Source organism: Bos javanicus, chromosome X (assembly GCF_032452875.1).
Source record: "Bos javanicus breed banteng chromosome X, ARS-OSU_banteng_1.0, whole genome shotgun sequence".
Lineage (NCBI taxonomy): Eukaryota > Metazoa > Chordata > Mammalia > Artiodactyla > Bovidae > Bos > Bos javanicus.
In genome coordinates this window covers 97,110,327-97,132,130 of record NC_083897.1, presented here as the reverse complement: position 1 = coordinate 97,132,130, position 21,804 = coordinate 97,110,327, and the positions used below count along the sequence as shown (strand labels likewise).

Here is a 21,804-nt window from a genome sequence, read left to right as displayed (position 1 = left end):
CCCTACTTGGGAGGTGGGGCCGGATGGCCCGGATGCGAAGGACCAAGGTCTGTGAAGGGAGTGAGAGAGGAGGCAGGCAGGCCCGGGTGAGGGCTGGGATCCCCTACTGAGGCGCCCAGGCCCAGCCAGGCCCCCAAGTAGCTGGTGTGGCCGGGCAGGGCTGGTCTGGGCGGGGCGAGGCTGGCGGTCGGCTAGAAGGCGGGCGCGAGGGCGGGGAGCGGCGCGGAAGCCCGGCCACATAAAGGAGCGGGCGGTACGACGGGGGCGGCTCTTTCCTGGGTGGGGTTTGTGAAGTCGTGGCCCGTTAGCAGGAAGCCGAGCAGTCGTCCCGACGCTAGAGAGAGACCCAATCCGAGCCCCCAGTCCCCGGAGTCAGCCGTGTGTACTGCGTGCTCAGCGCCGTCCGACAGCTCCCGGCCAAACTTCGCCAACTCTGCTGCCTTTGTCGCCACAATGCCCAAGACGGTGAGTGTCTGGGGTGGGCGCTGCCGGCCTTGGGGGCTCTTGCTGACCCTCGTAGCGCTTCGCGGATGGCCGGGGGCTTGGCCAGCCACGCGTCGGGTCGCGCCGCCGCGCCCTCGGCGGAGGCCTGGAGCAGAGAAGGCTAGGGGCGGAGTCCGGCTCTGGCGCGTCCTCGAGTGTAGAGGGGTCCCGGGGTAGAAGTGTGGGCCGGGCGGGGCCGGCCTCTTTCTCAGATTCTAGTTCCTTGTGTCTGGAATGCCACAGTAGGGAAGGTTTCCTTAAGGGCCCAAGGTCTCTTTTTACCCACGATGGGCCCTGGGCGCAGGGGAGAGAATTCTGATCCAGAGGAAAACAGTTACCTCAGTCCAGGAATTGGCGCTTTTATGGGGCCAGGCTGCCTCAGACCAGGATGGGCCATGGGAACCGAGAAGCAAGTAGGAGGGTGGGAGCTGCTCAGGGCGGATCCCGCACCCCCTACTCACCTTTCCCACAGCCTCCCCAGACAGCTTCAGCTGTTTCCCACTAGAAGAGGAGAGTTGTGGATGGACTCATCGAGGCCACTTACTCTTGCCCAGGAGCGCTAACAATTCACTAGACACCAGTCTGAAGGGAGGGAAGAAGACTTTGAGAAGAAGACTGGTTTTTTCCTTCTCTTCACTTGCCAAATCCCTGCCTTTCCCATTACTCACGGGCTATTTCCTCCTGTCTACTCCAGACTGTTCTGTGAGGTGTGGACTCTTCTGTGGGGCCACACCTTTCTAGAGTGGCGGTAGCTTCTAGGATCTGGTCTCCACCCCACTGTTTTGAGAAGAGAAGACGCCTCCTGGGAGTGGGGCCTAGGGGGGCCGGATGCCCAGGAGGGAGGGGGGAGGGATGTGCCTGAATAATGAGCCCTGCTTGCTTTTGTGCAAGTCATGCCAAATGGCTGCTGAGGCCCTTCCCTTGCTCTGGAAGGCTGGGTGACCACCCTGGCTTGAGTCCCTTAGGCCAAGCAGCTTGTTGCACTGGCTTAGGCTACGCAGTTCTGCCGGACCCTTCTTCTGAGGACAGCCTGAGCCTTGTAGAACTGAGATAGTGACTAGCAGTGGTGGGAAGGACTGAGGGTCCCTAAAAGAAAGGGGTGGGGGACAGTACTTTGGGTGTGTGCTGAGCTTTGGTTGCCACGTTGCTGTGTTCCAGCCTTACTGCCAAGTGATTCTTTCCTTTCCAGAACCCTGTCCTTCAGAAACAGCAAGTTTTCAACAAGTGTATACTCCCACCATCTTCATCTTTTCATTGCTTATGGTTTTATGACATGGGGCTTTTCCACACACTCCCCACCCCCATACCACATACACACAAAGTGAGAGAGAATGGTTTTGAAAAAAGAGGGAGTGGGGGAAAAGTCTCTGCTTTACAGAGGATTATAAAAATCCTTCCAGGACCCTCTCTTTGGTTTTATCTCTGTGGTTGACTCCTTGGCTCTTCTTCAGATGTGTCTTTGCCTAAATAGGCATGTGGATCTCTGGGAATTGACTGTGCCCTGCAACACATGTGGCATCTCTCATCCTCAGTTCTGAAATATCTCTTATTTAAATACAACTTTAATGTGCCTGGAAATGATTTCAAAGTTATCTAAACCACCATATCTCAGTGAAAAGTGACAAGGAAGACAGCATGGTGATCTTCCTGTTGTGGAGAGAGATTGGAGTATGAGCTGTTGGACGTCAGGCCTAGGGTAGTGAAAGTATTTTTATGCAGACTGACTGAAACTTGAATCATGCTGGAAGGAGAGGGCTACATTTTGATAGACTGGAAGCTTTAGAGAATTTCCCATGCTTTTTGCTTCAAAGAAAGGTTAACTTAGGAGAAACAACTGTATTATGCCTGTTAAGACCATAGAATCTTAACCTGAAAAGGGATCTCACACACTATCTAGTAGATCTCTCTCCCTCTCTCTCTCTCTCTCTCTCTCTTTTAACTAATGAGGATATTTAGGCCTAACAGGAAAGGACCTACCACCTAAGGGCACATGATGACAGAATCAAGATTGGGGTCCATGCTTCTTGATGCTCATCCCATTGACCTTCTATTCTCACTCACTGAAGTATTATTGAAGTTGAGCCCCTTCTTTTGCTCAAAGCAAATTGACCTTTATTTTCAGGTCTTTCTGGTCCTTAGATAAAAGGAAGTGGATGATTTGGGCAGAGTAACTAATGTTGGTATTTGTGTGGTCTCCTGGTGAGAGTTCCAGGTGTCACCAGGTGCCTCCTGTTACTTTTCCCATTCCTTATCCCGCTGTTGAGCGGGGTATCCAGGGGCACACTTCTAGTTCACTGCATACCAGCTAGTAACTTTAATGAAGGGAGAAAATTCCTTATTTCCCATTCCTTCTTCACTAGCGTGTGTTTGTGCATACTCGGTCACTAAGTCATGTCCGACTCTTTGCAACCGCATGGACTGTAGCCTGCCAGACTCCTCTGTCCATGGAATTTTTCAGGCAAGAATACTGGAGTAGGTTGCCATTTCCTCCTCTAGGGGATATTTCCAACCCAGAGATCAAACCCACATCTCCTCCGTCTCCCTCATTGGCAGGAAGATTCCTTTACCACTGAGCCATCTGGGAAGCCTATTTCACTAGTGTGCTTTAGGCTACTTCTGGAGCATGACAGATAAGGAAGATAGTGGAAAAATCAATTCATTCATTCATATGAACCATGTCTACAGTCTGTCCAGGCTTGGTTTCACTTTTACAGCCCATTTTCTCCCTTAGTCACCTATCTCCCTTTAAATCTGTTAAAACATGCCTTTCTGCATCCCTGCCCCCAACCAACTCTTGTATTCTGTGCCTCTACTTGCCAGTTTCCTGAGTCTACTTTAAGTAACCAGAATACAGAAGCTTATTAACTGCCATCTATACTTTGATGATGATAAGACAGTTGTTAAAAAAAAAAAAAAAGTTTTCTCCCCTCTACCCTCTTTAACTTTTTTTTAGATCACAAAGTCTTTGGGACTCTGTATTCCCTAAAAAGTGACTGTTTTGAATTTTCAGGGTGTTCCTGAGTTTTTGGTTTATTGTTCTCATGGCAAAAGTGAGACCCATAATGACCTAGAATGATGCAGTAAGTCAGTAGAGAGGATAAGATTTAAATCTGTGACTTAGTTACAGGATCATTTCTTGGTAAAACCTCTTCAGTTTGTTGAGTTTTTAGCTCTAACTCAAGGGAAAGGTGATCAAATGGTCATTGATGGGACCATCCATATGAGCAAATGTAAAGAACCCAGTTCCTTAAAGTATTTGAGGGCTTCAGGGTCTGCATTCAGCTAAATTTTAACAGGGGCATGTGGACTGTTTATTCTGCCATTCCTGGCATTGCTTGAGCCACTCGAGTGGCACTAAAGTGGTACTTGGTGAATAGAAGGCAGAATATCAGTCTTTTAACCCTTGAATCAGCCCTGCCCGTAGACTTCAGGGGTGGACAAGGGATCAGGAATGGAGGTTGTGTGAGAGATTGACTTTTTGGATCCTGCATCTATCTTTCCACTTCTTTGGTTCTCCAGTTCACTTAGCCCTCTGTGAAAGTTTAGATGGTAGAGCAGAAACCATCTTGGAGATTTCCTTTAGGATTTTTCTTCAATAGCTCTCTGGGCAGAGACGGGCTAGTGGGGCAGGAGAGCCCTTGTGGGACCCTCAAAGGTACCAGCTAATCTATATCCTATCATCTTAGGCTTGGGGAAGGGAAGGCTGCTCTGTGAGTAGGTGACAGATGGTATGGATCATAGGTCTACTAACTCTTCATTATTATCTAGCTGACTATAACAGTAGTTTGTTTTAAGGGTGTTCTCACTTTTCTCTTTCTCCTCTCAGGAGATTGCTGTACTGAATGATAGAGCTGGAAGGGACATTTAGAGGTCATTTGTTCTATTTCTCTGACTCCAATTCCAATTCTCTCTGGATAGGCTCAGTTGACAGCTAGATTTACTCTGAAATTATTCTAACAGTGTTACTTAGCAACAGCATATCTAGGTCCCTTTGTGTCTTCTGGGAGTCCCCCTCACTGGAATTACAAGACTTAAGGTCCTTAGAAGGGAGAATATCTGGCTACCCACACTACTCGGATTGGGTCTTTCCTGTTTAAGCTGGTGACAACTGGCATCATTACAGATTGGGAGCAGTCTGTTTCTGATATTTCAAAGATAGAACTGAGTTTATCATGTGTATCTTTCCCAACTCAGGATATTTTCTCCCTGCTACCTCACTCTATTCTTCTGCCCCCAAAGAAAAAACGGTATAAAGGTAGTTTCTTTTGGGTGCAGTCTGTTGGTCAAGTAAAAGAGGTAGTCTTATTATGATTGACTGGTTTTGCTGTTCATCCTTCCTCCTATTTCATACTTGATAGAGCTGAAAAAGTTTTCAGTTCCAGGTTCTGATTTGTGTTATAGGAGCAGTCACTTGGAGGGTTAGCTTAGGATTGCATTAATTTGGAAGGTGGGTGTTGGGAAATGGCAGGTAACACTGACTTGATAGTTTTCCTTCTTCTTCCATGTAAGAAGGACATATTCCCTGACCTTAGTTAAGTGATCCAAATGAAGTGGGCCTTTATGCAGGTTCTTTCTTCAGGCCCTCAGTCTCCAACTTGTCATAAGAGAACTGTACTAGTAATAGATACACTCTAGGGATGCTAAAGCTGAAACTCCAATATTTGGCCACCTCATGGGAAGAGTTGACTTACTGGAAAAGACCCTGATGCTGGGAGGGATTGGGGGCAGGAGGAGAAGGGGACGACAGAGGATGAGATGGCTGGATGGCATTACCGACTCGATGGACATGAGTTTGAGTGAACTCCGGGAGTTGGTGATGGACAGGGAGGCCTGGCGTGCCGCAATTCATGGGATCGCAAAGAGTTAGACACGACTGAGCAACTGAACTGAACTGAACTGAGGGACCCTTCTAGTATTGATGCTCTTTTATAAGTTGAGAAATTTTTTTGGATATTGTCATTTATTATAGAGAAATATTTATTATAAATTAAGTAACTCCCTCAGTTTGATCTTATTTTCTTTTTGTAAGTACATCTGTCCATGGAATTCTCCAGGCAAGAACACTGGAGTGGGTAGCCATTCCCTTCTCCTGGGGATCTTTCTGATCCAGGAATTGAACCCAGGTCTCCTACATTGCAGACAGATTCTTTACCACCTGAACCACCAAGGAAGCCCCTACTGATGCTCTTGAAAGCCTTGATGGTACAGCCCTCAGGCCTCCCATTTTTGTGTCTTCTTCCTTCAGACATTCTTTCCTTAAAATTTGAGTGCCTTCTTTGTACCAGGAAGTGTGCTAGGCTATGCTGAGTATACAGTTGAAGAGCAGTTGCTAAAAGGTATTTTCTTGTCCCCTTACACCTCTGGAGTGTTGTTTCTTCCTGGGTACTGGGTTCAGAATAGAGAGCTTCTAGCATTGGAGTTGGTTTGTCTCATTAGTAGCTCTGACATGAACACTGGCATGAGTGTTCTGGGCCATTTCTTCTTGATTCTATGGAGGGGAAAGGGCTATATCTATGTAGGGAACAAGAAAGAAACCAACTGAGAGTATATTGTAAAGATTGGGGTTGACCTAGGAGCCTCAAACACCGAAAACTTGATGGATTTCCCCTCTTTTCTTCTCACTGCCTGCCTGAAGCATAGCTCCTCCCTGCCTGTCTCCTGCCCTGCGCCCACACCCCCAGTTCTGCTGAGAGGCTAGGAAGCTACTGAGTTATGTTTCAAGTTTACTTTAACCTCAAGTGTGGTGGTTAGATATTCTGGTAGACAGTGAGGAGGTAGTGGGCATAAACCAACCTCTTAAGGTATCTACCACCAGTGCACTGAGGGCTGGCTATTGTGGGGTACAGCATTTCAAATGCATCTGTACTTAGGATGACCCAGAGCTTCCTTAGCCTTAAGTTGTTTCCCTTTTAGCTGATTGTTCTGAGTGGTCTGGGTTTCTCACAGAAGTGTTTTGAATCACAGAGTAAATGAGCTGGCCTTGAAACTTTTTAGTTTAAGTTTAGTTTATATTATATTTTATTTTTTTTAATTTAGACAATGTTTCATTTTTATTTTTATTTTATTTATTTTTTCTTTTTTTAATTTAATTTAATTTTTTAACTTTACAATATTGTATTGGTTTTGCCATATATCAACATGAATCCGCCACAGGTATACATGTGTTCACCAAAGCCCAGGAAAGAGAAGTGATTTGAATGAATTGATAATAGAGCTGTGGACTAAAATTCAACTTGTCTGACTCCAGATAGGTGGGAAATATTAAATGTCTGCCTTTTAAATGGAACTCACTGCAAGATATTCAGCATTTTCTTCTTTTGTGCTATGGGTGACCAGAGACTGGACTGTAGTGTTAAAATGGTCCTGAGAGCAAGTCCTTCTGTGTATGTAGTGCTTATCTCAAAGGTTACTTTGTTTGGAGATAATCCAGATGGTTCAGGCTCTGACCTTGCTTTTGGGATTCTTTGTAGCACTTCCCAAGAAGGTAAGTGTTTTGCTTTGACTATGAAGCATGGTAGAAAGTAGATATGTGCACAGAAAGGAGGTAAGGAGAGGAGACTAGCTATGTTTTCCTGCTTGCAACTAGGCTTCACTGTCGTAAGAGTCTTTATTGCTGCTGCTGCTGCTAAGTCGTTTTAGTCGTGTCCGATTCTGTGCAACCCCATAGATGGCAGCCCACCAGGCTCCCCCATCCCTGGGATTCTCCAGGCAAAAACACTGGAGTGGCTTGCCATTTCCTTCTCCAATGCGTGAAAGTGAAAAGTGAAAGTGAAGTCGCTCAGTCGTGTCCGACTCTTAGCTACCCCATGGACTGCAGCCTACCAGGCTCCTCCATCCATGGGATTTTCCAGGCAAGAGTACTGGAATGAGGTGCCATTGCCTTTTGTTCAGGGTCACATGAAGTTTGTAACAGTACTGAAAGGAGAACTTGACTTTCCTGATTCCCAAGTTAGTGGTGTCTCACTGGACTTGCCTGACTTGAAAGGATGATGACTCTTTTTACTCATGGGACACCAACATCCAGAGAATTGGCTCTGTGGTGATTACATTAACAGTATGACCACAATGCCACAATGGAGTTCCCCTAAATAGCTTCTGCTGCAGCAGGTTTCAGTCAGTGGGTGACTCAGTTCTTCTGGGGCCTCAGAATGACTTTTTCCTCTTCCTGCCTGCCCCTCACCCAAATTCCCCGCTTTCTCTTTGCCATTTAAAATTTTGATCTCTGACCTCTTTGTATTCTCAGTGGTCCAGCTTGACATGTTCCTTGAGTTAGGAGAATATTATGGTACTTTCTTTCACTTTGGTGACAATATTTGAATACAAACTGGAGTCTCCTGACCTCAACTCTCACTACTTATCTCTAGGTTTTGTAGGCCAGACCCAATGAAGGTGCAGGCGTGCTCAGTCATGTCCAACTCTTTGCGACCCTGTGGACTGTAGCCTGCCAAGCTCCTCTGTCCATGGTATTTTCCAGGCAAGAATACTAAAATGAGTTTCCATTTCCTACTCCAGGAGATCTTCCTGACCTAGGGATCAAACCCCTGTCTCTTGCATCTCCTAAATTGGCAGGCAAATTCTTTACTGCTGCACCACTAGGAAGCCCCCCAGTGAAGGTAGCTAGCCAAAAAAGGACTTTTCAGGCCTTTATAGAAAGGGGAATATAGAGTATTGGTGAAAAACATAAACTCTGGAACCAAATTGCTTGGATTCAGATCCCAGCTCTGTGACCAACTGTTAATAGTTTTGTAGCCTTGGGCAAGTTGCTTAACTTCTGTGCTTCATTTTCCTCAACTGTAAAGTTGAAGATACCTATCTGATAGGGTTGTTTAAGGATTAAATGGGGTACCTTTCTATAAAGGGCTTAGAACTGTGGCCAGTATCTAATCAGTGCTATGCAAATGTTATTATTATTTATGGAACTAACCCTCTGCTGGGCTTCCCTCGTGGCTCAGAGGTTAAAGCGTCTGCCTGGAATGCGGGAGACCTGGGTTCGATCCCTGGGTTGGGAAGATCCCCTGGAGAAGGAAACGGCAACCCACTCCAGTACTCTTGCCTGGAGAATCCCATGGAGGGAGGGGCCTGGTAGGCTACAGTCCACGGGGTCACAAAGAGTCGGACACGACTGAGCGACTTTCACTTTAGATCTATTTACCTGGAGATTTAGGGCGAACTCACTAAAACACAGTTTGAAAAAATGTATACATGGCATTTTCTATAGATTTTGAAAAGGGAGTTTATTGGGACATAAACAGGGCCTTGAAGGGTGTATACCCTCGAGGGCAATGGCTGTTCTGAGGGGGACAGTGACAGTTTCCATATGTGGGTGTAAACCAAGTGGCCCTAGGCCACACTGTTCTCTTAAAAATGAGTTTGCCTGAAACGAAGGAAGGCTTGATGTGCTGAAGTGAGGGGAGGATTCCCTTGTGTTGCGATTGTGGTAGATTGAAAAGTGACCAAGCCTGATAGGTATGCCTGATAGATATGTCATTTTCTGGTGAGGACTCAGCTGTACTATCTGGGCCTTTAAACTTGGAGAAAGGATCTTTTGGGTGACTTTCAAAAAATAGCTCTTTGTCTGTGCCTGATGATAGAAGCATATTGGATGCTCCTATCAGTGGGCTTGTTGTGATATAAGGTTAGTGTTGACATAGTTCCTAGGCCAGTGGTATGGTGACCTACCACTGTGTTAGCTTAGTAGTATTGTTTTGCCAGGTAGCTACTATGATTGGTGACTTCAAAGGTTGAAGTTTCTTTCTGTGCTTGGTGACCCTTCTACTTTGTAGGAATTTGATAGATACTTTGTATGGCCAGGATATCAATCAGAGTCTAATGAGTGAAAAATTGAGGTGTGGACATTTGATCGTATGTAACAATAACAAAGTATAATCATGAGAAATCTTTTCCTGTATATTTATTTGGCAGATAGGAGGGGGAATAAGGCATACCTATCAGGCTTGGTCAGCATTTCTTTCCTATCTTTAGTCTTGGCCTCCCTTAAATACCTGGGAAAGTTTAAGGCTCATTTTCCTCCAGTGAAGTATGTATAGATAAGGTTCCTAATCTTACTGTGTTGGTGTAATCTGCCTCTTACCCCTCCCACCTCCCTGTTCTTTTTCAGAAATCTCAGCCTGAAGGTTAGATAAGTATACAAAGATGTTTTAACCTGTTGTAATCTCTGACTGGGGTTGATTAATCTGTGGTATGGAGTTGGGGGTTGGGGGTCAAAGTAATAGTCCATTTGGGTGTCATTAGTTAAGCTATACAAACCTTTGGTATTTTCAAAAGTTTTAAGTGAGCTAATCTTCTCTCCACATATACTCACGGATATTCCTGGGAGGTTGACTAATCCACAGAAGTTCCCTTGTTGAGACCAGAAGTCATTTTTACCTTTTAATTTTTCTTTATATTGAAAGTGTCAATGATAACAGAAATATATAACTGAAATAGAGCCCTTTTCTTCAGGTTCCTTACTCTTCTTGGCACTGGGGCCATGGTGGATCTAGCATATAATTGGTGAGAACATTTGCCACTTTGCTTCAGAGTTACACTATACCTCTTTGCTGTTACTTGGAGAGGTGCTCCAGCAGGACCTGAAGAGGGCCTAGGGAAAATTTAGATTTAGTTGCCTTTCTCTCTGCCATAACCCGGGCATTTTCCTAAGGTTGGGAGTTTGCTGCCTGGCCTTAGGCCAGTTGCCAGAGGAAACCAATGACTAAAGGCTTCCTCCCTGCGACGTCAGCTTCTGGAATCTTTCCTGATGATTCCCTACAAGTCAAGTATGCCTTATTTGGCTATATTTTCCCCCCTGAAATGCCTTTGCCACCTCAACTAGTGTCTTGTTCTTTTTTGGTACAGGGAATAACTTCCTCATGTTTGTATAATGCCACCTACAAACTTTTCTTCTTGTTTAGAGCTTGTTAGAACAGGAGGTGGCCCCTTTGTTGGGGCCAGGGTGGGGACCAGTGAGAAAGGAGAGAGGAAGATGGGAGAGCTCTGGAATGACTGATTTCTCCACCTTGCTTTCTTATCTTTTCTTGTCCTCCTCACCCCTGCCTGATCACCACTCTCTAGCTTCTTACCTAGATCTCTGATAGTTTAAGAGTAGTCTTGCATGGCCTGAAAAGGCTCAGGGTGTGGGGGTAGGGGGGGGCCAGGTTGGGCTCTCAGCATCTGAAACTACTTCTTTGCAGTAGCTAAAGCCTTCAGTTAAGTTCCGTTCACTTGCTCAGTTGTGTCTGACTCTTTGTGACCCCAGTCTGACTCTTTGTGACCCCATGGACTGCAGCACACCAGGCCTGTCTGTTCATCACCAACTCCCGGAGTTTACTCAAACTCATGTCCATTGAGTCGGTGATGCCATCCAACCATCTCATCCTTTGTCGTCCCCTTTTCCTCTCACCTTCAATCTTTCCCAGTGTCAGAGTCTTTTCAGATGAGTCAGTTCTTCACATCAGTTGGCCAAAGTACTGGAGTTTCAGCTTCAGCATCAGTCCTTCCAATGAATATATAGGACTGATTTGCTTTAGGATGGACCAGGTGGATCTCCTTGGAGTCCAGGAGACTCTCAAGAGTCTTCCAACACCATAGTTCAAAAGCATCAATTTTGCTCAGCTTTCTTTATAATTTAACTCTCACATCCATACATGACTACTGGAAAAACCATAGCTTTGACTAGATGGACCTTTGTTGGCAAAGTAATGTCTCTGCTTTTTAATAAGCTGTCTAGGTTGGTCATAACTTTTCTTCCAAGGAGCAAGCATCTTTTAATTTCATGGCTGCAGTCACCATCTGCAGTGATTTTGGAGCCCCCCAAAAAACAAAGTCTGCCACTGTTTCCACTGTTTCCCCATCTATTTGCTATTAAGTGATGGGACTGGGTGTCATGATCTTAGTTTTCTGAATGTTGAGTTTTAAGGCAAATTTTTCACTCTCCTCTTTCATTTTAATCAAGAGGCTCTTTAGTTCTTCTTCGCTTTCTGCCATAAGTGTGGTATCACCTGAATATCTGAAGTTGTTGATATTTCTCTCGGCAATCTTGATTCCAGCTTGTGCTTCATCCAGCCCAGCTTTTCTCATGATGTACTCTGCATATAAGTTAAATAAGCAGGGTGACAATATACAGCCTTGATGTACTCCTTTCCCGATTTGGAACCAGTCTGTTGTTCCATGTCCAGTTCTAGCTGTTGCTATTTGACCTGCATATAGATTTCTCAAGATGCAAGTCAGGTGGTCTGGTATTCCCATCTCTTTAAGAATTTTCCACAGTTTGTTGTGATCCACACAGTCAAAGGGTTTGGCATAGTCAATAAAGCAGAAATAGATGTTTTTCTGGAACTTTATCACTTGTTCATTGATCCAACGGATGCTGGCAATTTGATCTCTGGCTTCCCTGCCTATTCTAAATCCAGCCTGAACATCTGGAATTTCATGTACTATTGAAATCTGGCTTGGAGAATTTTGAGCATTACTTTACTAGCATGTGAGATGAGTGCAATTGTGTGGTAGTTTGAACATTCTTTGCCATTGTCTTTCTGTGGGATTTGAATGAAAACTGACCTTTTCCAGTCCTGTGGCCACTGCTGAGTTTTCCAAATTTGCTGACATATTGAGTGCAGCGCTTTCACAGCATCATCTTTTAGGATTTGAAATAGCTCAACTGGAATTCCATCACCTCCACTAGCTTTGTTCGTAGTGGTGCTTCCTAAGGGCCACTTGACTTCACATTCCAGAATGTCTGGCTCTAGGTGAGTGATCACACCATCCAGTTGCTAAATTCTTTATATGTGCCTTTTGTATGCCTAGGCTTCTCACTTGGCTTTTCTGAGTAGGCTCGGTCCAACATCCTTCTTAGTCTTATCTCCAGTCCTGAGCTGTCTCACCCCAGCTTAGAAGAGCTGAGCTTTTGACACAGCTTCAAGCACTTGTCTGTTTTTTTTTTTTTTTTTAAGGCTTTTGAGTAGAAATGGTACATTGAAAAGACTAACAGACTGAATCAGAATTTATGGTTTTTAGTCTCAATGTGTGTGACCTTGGGCAAGTCACTTTTATGGGCCTTAGTTTTCCTATCTGTAAAATGAGAACATTGGCTTTTTCTGACATTCTGGTTACTTGTGCCTAGTCTTTAAGAAGATGATAAGAAGTTCATGGAAAGAGTTTAATAGAACAAAGACTATTTGGTGAAGCTGCTTTTTCTTCTTTAGAATGGTATTGGGAATGTCATTCTCCCTGACCCTGTTCCCAGCTATCATTGTGTAAGTAGCCCTCTCTATTTCAGTGAGCTCTGCTTAAATGTATTGGATCAACCTATGACAGAGCTTGCCTTGGATATCCTGACTTGGAGAGACAACTGTTAACTGAGAGCCATGGGTGTGGGGCCTTGGAGTTCAGCCTGCAAAGTACTGCTGCTGCTAAGTTGCTTCAGTCATGTCCGACTCTGTGCTACCCCATAGATGGCAGCCCACCAGGCTCCGCCGTCCCGGGGATTCTCCAGGCAAGAATACTGGAGTGGGTTGCCATTTCCTTCTCCAAAGTACAGTAACTGGCTATTTTGGGTCCTTGGTGACTCCAAGAAGAATGGAAGACCCTTGAATTGGTCGTTCCAGTAGGGAAGGGGAAGACCAAGAAACAAACCAAAACTGAAATGCAAATGAAATTTGACTTCTTGTACTCTCTTCCCCTACAACATCCCTCTCCTTAGGATTATGAAATTGCTTTTGGCTACATCTAAAATTGCTAAGCTCCCCTTCCCCTTCTTCTGTCTGAATCATTGATGCCTTTGTTTTCCTTGGATCAGGAGAGCTAGGTGATGTAGTCTTGGTTGGAGTGAAGGGGAGAAATTTCTAGTGAGGGAGATTGCCACAAGCCTAGTGTTCAGCCTTCAACTTATCCTGCATTTTGTGAATATGGCGTCCAGTGGTCTTAGATCTGCAGATGAAAGGGGAGGGATCTCTGAATTTCCTGTGAGGGAGTGATGGGCTTATGAGGCATAAGAGGTTCACTGGAGATGGTATACCCTTGGCTGGATCTGTTTTTACCCTTCTTCCTCCTTAGTGACATTTTGTACAGTGTGTACATGCATGCTCAGTCGCTTCAGTTATGTCCGACTGTTTGTGACCCATGGACTGTTGCCCATCAGGCTCCTTTGTCTGTGGAATTCTCTAGACAAGAATACTGGAGTAGGTTGCTGTTCCCTTCTTCAGGGAATCTTCCTGACCCAGGGATCGAACCCATGCCCCCTTCATCTCCTGAATTGCAGGCAGATTCTTTACCACTGAGCCACTGGGGAAGCCCTATTTTCTACAGTACTTGCTTGTAAATCAGGGATCCCTGGCTGTATCTCAGCCACCTAGGAGGTGGCCATGAACATACTCTTCAGCTGCTCTGAACCTTCTGAAGTGAGGGCAAGATAGAAGTCTTCTTTGTGTCTGTCTTCTTTCCTCTGGGAACAAGTTCCTAGGGCAGAGAAGGCTTAGTTGGGTGAAACTGGACAATACTTTTGGGTGGAAGATTCTTTCCTAGCATTAAGCTGGAATGGCCTCTGGCCCATGCAGGAGGTTGCTGCTTGGAGCAGCCACCTTGCTCACAGCCTTTCCTTCTTAGGAGCCTTCCATGTGTTAAGGATTCCAGTTGCAGGTGGTATATTAGAAACACTGTTGGTGAGGGAGAGAAAGAAAGCTGATATAGGAGAGAGATGGGGAGAAGGAAAGAGGAACCAGATAGAAGAAGAGTGTTTATTTTTATACTTCCTGTTTTTATAAAACCCAACATGGCATATGACAGAGTTTAGCAAATAGAGGGAGACATCTTCCATAAATCCACCATTTTAACATAGCAATTATTATTTATATGTGTGTCTCATCACATCTCACATATGTACCTTAGTTTTCCATGGTATAATCATATTGTACATAAAAAAATCACTGAAAGCTTAGGTTAAATGCACTTTAGTTTTTAAAAATGAGCATTTTTAATACCTTTACAAAATTTCATCCAATGACTATATCACAGTGTACTAACCGTTCCCCTTTTGGTGGGCTTTAAAATTACTCCCAGCATTTGCCAGTATTTATATCACTGCAGTGAACGTGAATAAGAGAAAATCTAAAACCCTTAGTGTGGTATATATGGAGAGCCCTTTGATACCTGGCTACATCATAGCTCTGTCTCTAAACTCAAGTCCCACTTGTTCCCACATGTACACTAACTATGCTGTAGCTTTGTAGGATCATTTCCCCAAGTAAGCCATACCTCTTATATCTTTCACCTTTAGCATATGTTTTTTCTTTCAACTTGAAATGTCAGGTGTATCTTCCTCACCTCCACCTACTCTGACACCTCCACTGGATGCTTTAATACTCCCTGTAGTATTAGTTGCAGTGTCTTCTGTGTGCCCACTGTACTTTGTAAGAATTTCTGTTATGATACTTACCATGTGGTATTGCAGCCATCTGGGCTCCCATTCTTTCTCCTTTAGCAAAACGGTAGATTTGAAAGTTTCTAACTCTTCTTGCCTCAAGAAGGGGCTGTTGTTCAGGTAGAGATGGTTAGGGATGGGCAGGCCTTTGGAGAGCACATGGTCAGTGACAGACATGGAGAAGGGTAATATATGCAGCAATAATATATACAAGGGATCCAATGTTGGATGAGCACCTGGTAGGACATACTCTAGGCACCAGTAATAGAGAAAATACACCTTGGAGAAGGATAGGGTACATTAGCACCTTTAGGGAAGAGAGGCCTGAGAGAGAGTCTGTCTGACCTTGATCCACCAGTGCAAACTTCTCAAACCACTCCAATTCTCAGTTTCCCATCTGTAAAATGGAAAGAGTAATAGCACTCTACTCCTTAGTGTTATGGGTGAATATTCAGGCACTAATGCGTCTGGAGGTGCTCTGTGAAGTATGGGGCATAGGGGAGGAAGAGTAGAGCTAGGGCACCCCATAATTTTTGTTCCAGTTGGCCTCTGTGTAAGTTCTCTCTGTGTAGTTATTCACAAGATTCTGAGCCCATAATGTCAGGTGCTGTAATTTCCCTGAGCAAGCATTCCCGTAGGTGCCCCACAACCTGATGCTTTTAGTGGGATATATGTAGGGAAGTCCCATCTCCCCACTTACCTGGGCAACATGGCTCCAATTGGCCCCAGCACAACCCTACTCAAAAATGGCCACAAGTGGCCGGGGAGGGAGGTACCATCTTCTCTTCAGCAACAAATGAGTGGTACTAGAGTAGAGGGTTTTCTAACATCTCTTCAGCTGGAGGTGTAAGTATTTATAGAAGCTATAGTAAAACTGGTCATCTTTCAGGACTTCTGGCCTCAAATCAGCCAAGTACTGTTAGAAGGACAGAACTCATGTCTTTATATGCTCCTCAGAGGCCTTCCCATCCCACCTGTCTTGTGCAAACAGTTCGTGGAGAGCTTTAAGGTCTTTGGATAGAGATTCTCCTCCACCTAGTGTGGTTTTTGTTTTTTCCACATACTACCCATGACTCCTTCCTGCTGTCCTGGCCATCTGAAAACCCTGAATCCACCACAGAATTGTATGCTTTATAAAGGAAGCAAATTACCTGAACCTATGGAAGATCTGCTGGTCAACTATAAAACACAACAAGGGGAAGAGACTTGCTCAAGATCATGCAGTGAGTCAGGGGCAGAAGCCAGTCTTTAAGCCAAGACTCTCAGGAGTGTATTCTTTTCATTCTATCAGCTTGTTGTTGTTAAGTTGTTAAGTTGAATCTGACTCTTTGTGACCCCACGAACTGCAGCATGCCCAGTTTCCCTGTCCTTCACTATCTCCTGCAGTTTGCTTAAATTCATGTCCGTTGAGTCGGTGATGCCATTCAACCACCTCATCCTCTGCCTCCCCCTTCTATCAGCTTAGCTCACTAATAATTTGTTCAATAAATACATTAATAGCTACTATTGTCAAATTGGAATTGTCTTGCACAGACTCCTTTGTTTATGTCTACTACAAAGCCAAACAACAGTTTCAGGGGCCCACTGGAAATTACCCAATGTGAACCTAGCTGGGCCCTGGCAGAATGGAGGTAAATAGTGCCAAGAAATGGGGAGGAATTTTTCCCTTTTGTGTACCTTGAAGAACCTGTTTACCTGTGAGTGGCTAGTTTGTTCATAACTAATTTCCATTCCCTTTTGCCATGTCTTCACACAATACAGTAGTGTTCACACCAAGGCAGAATATTTAAATCAAAGTTTTTAGTGCAGTCTAACAGGTAGCTATGTAAGCATTTTTATATGTCTTTGTGAAGCAACCCAGAATTTGGCCCTGGAGTATCAGGAATTACCCAGCTTTTTAAAATTTTTTACTTTTTTGTATGTGTACTGCTCATGACAACACCCTTATGGCAGAAGTCCAAGAGGAACTAAAGAGCTTCTTGATGAAAGTGAAAGAGGAGAGTGAAAAAGCTGGATTAAAACTCAACATTCAAAAAACTAAGATCATGGCATCTGGTCCCATCACTTCATTTCAAATAGATAGGGAAACAATGGAAACAGTGACAGACTTTATTTTCTTGGCATCCAAAATCACTGCAGATGGTAACTGCAGCCATGAAATTAAAAGATGCTTGCTTCTTGGAAGAAAAGCTATGACAAACATAGATAGCATATTAAAAAGCAGAGACATTACTTTGCCAGCAATGGTCCATATGGTCAAAGCTATGGTTTTTCCAGTAGTCATGTATGGATGTGAGAGTTGGACCATAAAGAAGGCTGAGTGCCAAAGAATTGATGCTTTTGAACTGTGGTGTTGGAGAAGACTCTTGAGCGTCCCTTGGACTACAAGGAGATCAAACCAGTCAATCCTAAAGGAAATCAATCCTGAATATTCTTCTGAAGGACTGATGCTGAACCTGAAGCTCTAGTACTTTGGCCACCTGATGAAAGTGGTGGCCACTCTCACTCAGGAAAGAGCTGGCTCATTAGAAAAGACCCTGATTCTGGGAAAGATTGAAAGCAGGAGAAGTGGACGACAGAGGGCAAGATGATTGGATGGCATCACTGACTCGATGGACATGAGTTTGAGCAAGCTCTGGGAGATGATGAAGGACAGGGAAACCTGGTGTGCTGTAGTCCATGGGCTCGCAAAGAGTTGGACACGACTGAGCAACTGAACAACAACAACTGCTCATTGTGGCATGGCCAGCAGGCAGGACTGCATTGGGTAATCTTATCATGAGAAGTTTGTGATCCTGAGGTTTAAGGATTGAGTTGGTTTTTCTGCTAAGAGATGGATAGGGCCAGACATAGTGCTGGGAGGACAGCAGGGAAATCCTATAGATCATCATGTTGGGGTACCCAGCAGCTGTATTCTGCTGTTGTTCCTGTTATCACCACTACTGCTACCATCATCCAGGCTGCCTTAGGTCCTAGACTGCCCATCTTTTCAGATTTGATAAAGGTAGGCTTTTCTGTTTTAGTAAAGGTAGGCTAATTTGAGGAGCAATAGGAGATACTTTTTCTCCCACACATTCCCTGAAAGAGAAGTATGGCCAGCATTTGAGAGATATAGGAGTAGACCTACTAGATAGGATTGGGTGGCCTAAAATAGCAAGAGCCTTTGAGGATCATCTGGTCTTTAAAGGACTTTTTCCATCTGTTCTTATAGTGCTGAGCTGGACACTGTATGAAGAATATTAACAGATACAATCTGTGCTTTTTGGTAGGGCAGACAAATAAAATCGGACTTTATTTTACAATTTTTGATTTGTTTTTTCATTATGAAACTGATACGTATTTGCTGTGGAAATAAAATAGCACTGAAAAATTTAAAATCTCCTGTCTTCTGCCCTGATTATTCTCTAGAAACAACCAACATTTGTGTGAACTAGTTAGTTAATGTGAATTTAGACTCCTTTTTAAATGCATTTATACACATAGAACTTTAAATACATGCATAATATAAATCCATACTATTCAACTACTTGTTTTTTAAACTTACCACGTGGTGTGCAACTTTTCATATCAAATCAGATTTTAACATCTGTGTGGGCTCATTAATAATCGATTTATCAAGTGAGTAGAACACTTAAAAGCATTTAAAAGTTTTTCACAAATGAAAAGGGCTTATATTCTTCATTGAATGGAAAATAAAGAGAACACTGCAAGGGTTTTCCTACCTGAGACCTGAGAGAGAAGGATTTCTGGAGAAGGTAGGAGTTGTGGATGCTTTTGTTGGGATAAAGAATAAAATGATGATAACTGTTCCCCTTTTCAAGCTCTGTAGGCCCCACTTTTAGAGATTGCTGTGATTTCACCCATGCTTAAGTTATCTTAGTGGAGTGATTGGTGGTAGTGAAACAAGAGGGAAGGTGGAAGGGCACAATCTATAAAAGAATGATATAGCCATCAGTTCAGTTCAGTTCAGTCGCTCAGTTGTGTCCTACTCTTTGCGACCCCGTGAACTGCAGCATGCCAGGCATCCCTGTCCTTCACCAACTCCCAGAGTTTACTGAAACTCACGTCCATTGAGTTGGTGATGCCATCCAGCCATCTCATCCTAGGACATGACAAAAACTGGTCAGAACCAACTAGGTCCAGGATGGTGGAAAATTTGCTTTCCAGTGGAACTTGAGTGTCATCATTACTCATTATAATACATTAACATGCTAAATGACACATCCAACAACATGACAGTTCTGTTGTTGTTGTTCAGTCTCAGTTGTGTCCAACTCTTGTGGCCCCATGAAGGGCAGCATGCCGGGTTTCTCTGCCCTTCACCATCTCCCTGAGCTTGCTCAAACTCATGTCCATTGAGTTAATGATGCCATCCAGCCATCTTGTCCTCTGTTGTCCCCTTCTCCTCCTCCCTTCAATTTTTCCCAGGATCAGGGTCTTTTCTAATGAGTTTGCTCTTCCCATCAGGTGGCCAAAGTATTGGAGCTTCAGCATCAGTCTTTCTAATGAATATTCAGGGATGATTTCCTTTAGGATTGACTGGTTTGATCTTGTAGTCCAAGAGTCTTCTCCAACACTACAGCTCAAAAGCATCAATTCTTCAGCATTCAGTATTCTTTATGGTCCAACTCTCATATCCATACGTGACTACTGAAAAGTCATAGCTTTGACTATATGGACCTTTGATGGCAAAGTAATGTTTCTGCTTTTTAATATGCTATCTATGTTTGTCATAGCTTTTCTTCCAAAGAGCAAGTATCTTTTAATTTCATGGCTGCAGTCACTATCTGCAGTGATTTTTTGGGGCCCAAGAAAATAAAGTCTGACAGTTCTGAGGCTCAGTATAAAAGGCCAAAAAGCCAGCTGTGGCCCAGTTCCTGGAAATCCCCACTCCTTCCCCAAAATAACTGGGATAATCCTCCTACTCAGTAGCCTAAGAAATAACCCAATGCATAAAAACTAACTGCCATATTTCAGGGCTCTCTTGCTTTCTGAGATGGCTCATTCTTTGTCTGTGGAGTGTGTTTTTAAATAAATCCACTTCTTATCTATAACTTTGTCACTGAATTCTTTCTGTGATATGATATCAGGAACCTCAGATTTGCCTGGGACTTCCCTGTGCTTAAAGCATCCCCTCTCCCTTTTCTGTGGTTTTGCCAATTTGGAGTAATTTGATTCCAAACAGTACATGACTGAGAACCCTGTTCCTCAGACCAATTCTGGGCTGCTGTAGCTATCTGAGGTTGAGGAAAGAAGCTGTGTGTGAGTGTGTGTGTATGTGTGCGTGCATGCGTGTACATACACTTTGTTGGTGTGCACATGCCTTTCCAGTCTTCCCCAGAGAAGAATAGTGAAGTTGGATTAGAATCTGCTCATCCCATACTTACCAGGGATCTTGTCCAGGTGGCAGCAAATTAGAATTTTGCAGAGTGTTCTGTTATAGCTGAAGCATCTAATTGAAGAGTTGAGAAAGAGTGATTTTTGAAATGCAAATAAATACAGTTGACCTTCGAACAATGGGGAGGTCAGGGCAACCCCCTGCCCCACCCATGTACTGCCAGTTGAAATTCTCCTTTAACTCTACAGTTGGCCCTCAATATCCTTGGTTCTACACCCACATATTCAACCAACCAACCACAGGTTTAGCCAACCACAGATTGTGTGGTACTGTAGTATGTATTTATTGAAAAAAAATATTCTTATTAAGTGGACCGGCACAGTTCAAAGCCATGTTGTTCAGGGTCAACTGTTAAGTTCAATTCAGTTCAGTTGCTCAGTCATATCTGACTCTTTGCGACCCCATGAACTGCAGCACGCCAGGCCTCCTTGTCCATCCCAACTCCCAGAGTCCACCCAAACCCATGGCCATTGAGTTGGTCATGCCATCCAACCATCTTATCTGCTGTCCCTTTCTCCTGCCCTCAATCTTCCCTAGCATCAGGGTTTTTTCAAATGAGGCAGCTCCTCGCATCAGGTGGCCAAAGTATTGGAGTTTCAGCTTCAACATCAGTCCTTTCAATAAACACCAGGACTGATCTCTTTTAGGATGGACTGGTGGATCTCCTTGCAGTCCAAGGGACTCACAAGAGTCTTCTCCAACACCACACTTCAAACGCATCAATTCTTCAGCGCTCAGCTTTCTTTATAGTCCAACTCTCACATCCATACATGACCGCTGGAAAAACCATAGCTTTGACTAGACAGACCTTTGTTGACAAAGTAGTGTCTCTGCTTTTTAATATGTTGTCTAGGTTGGTCATAACTTTCCTTCCAAGGAGTAAGTGTCTTTTACTTTCATGGTTGCAATCACCATCTGCAGTGATTTTGGAGCCCAGAAAAATAAAGTCAGCCACTGTTTCTACTGTTTCCCCATCTATTTGCCATGAAGTGATGGGACTGGATGCCATGATCTTCGTTTTCTGAATGTTGAGCTTTCAGCCAACTTTTTCACTTTCCACTTTCACTTTCATCAAGAGGCTCTTTAGTTTTTCTTCACTTTCTGCCATAAGGGTGATGTCATCTGCATATCTGAGGTTATTGATATTTCTCCCAGCAATCTTGATTCCAGCTTGTGGTTCCTCCAGCCCAGCATTTCTCATGATGTACTCTGCATATAAGTTAAATAAGCAGGGTGACAATATACAGCCTTGATGTACTCCTTTTCCTATTTGGAACCAGTCTGTTGCTCCATGCCCAGTTCTAACTGTTGCTTCCTGACCTCCATACAGGTTTCTCAAGAGGCAGGTCAGGTGGTCTGGTATTCCCATCTCTTGAAGAATTTTCCACAGTTTATTGTGATCCACAGTCAAAGGCTTTAGCATAGTCAATAAAGCAGAAATAGATGTTTTTCTGGAACTCTCTTGCTTTTTCCATGATCCAGCAGATGTTGGCAATTTGATCTCTGGTTC

At 44.1% G+C, this 21,804-nt stretch overlaps 1 protein-coding gene across 1 annotated transcript in view; it reads left to right on the top strand.

Annotated features, from left to right (window-relative positions):
• Positions 1 to 218: 218 nt before the first annotated feature.
• Positions 219 to 21,804, top strand: part of MSN (moesin) — a 72,793-nt gene continuing 51,207 nt past the window's right edge. The window contains exon 1 of the mRNA XM_061410302.1: positions 219 to 465. Coding sequence (XP_061266286.1) covers positions 454 to 465 — 12 coding nt within the window. The 5' untranslated portion in view covers positions 219 to 453. The remainder of the gene's footprint in view (positions 466 to 21,804) is intronic.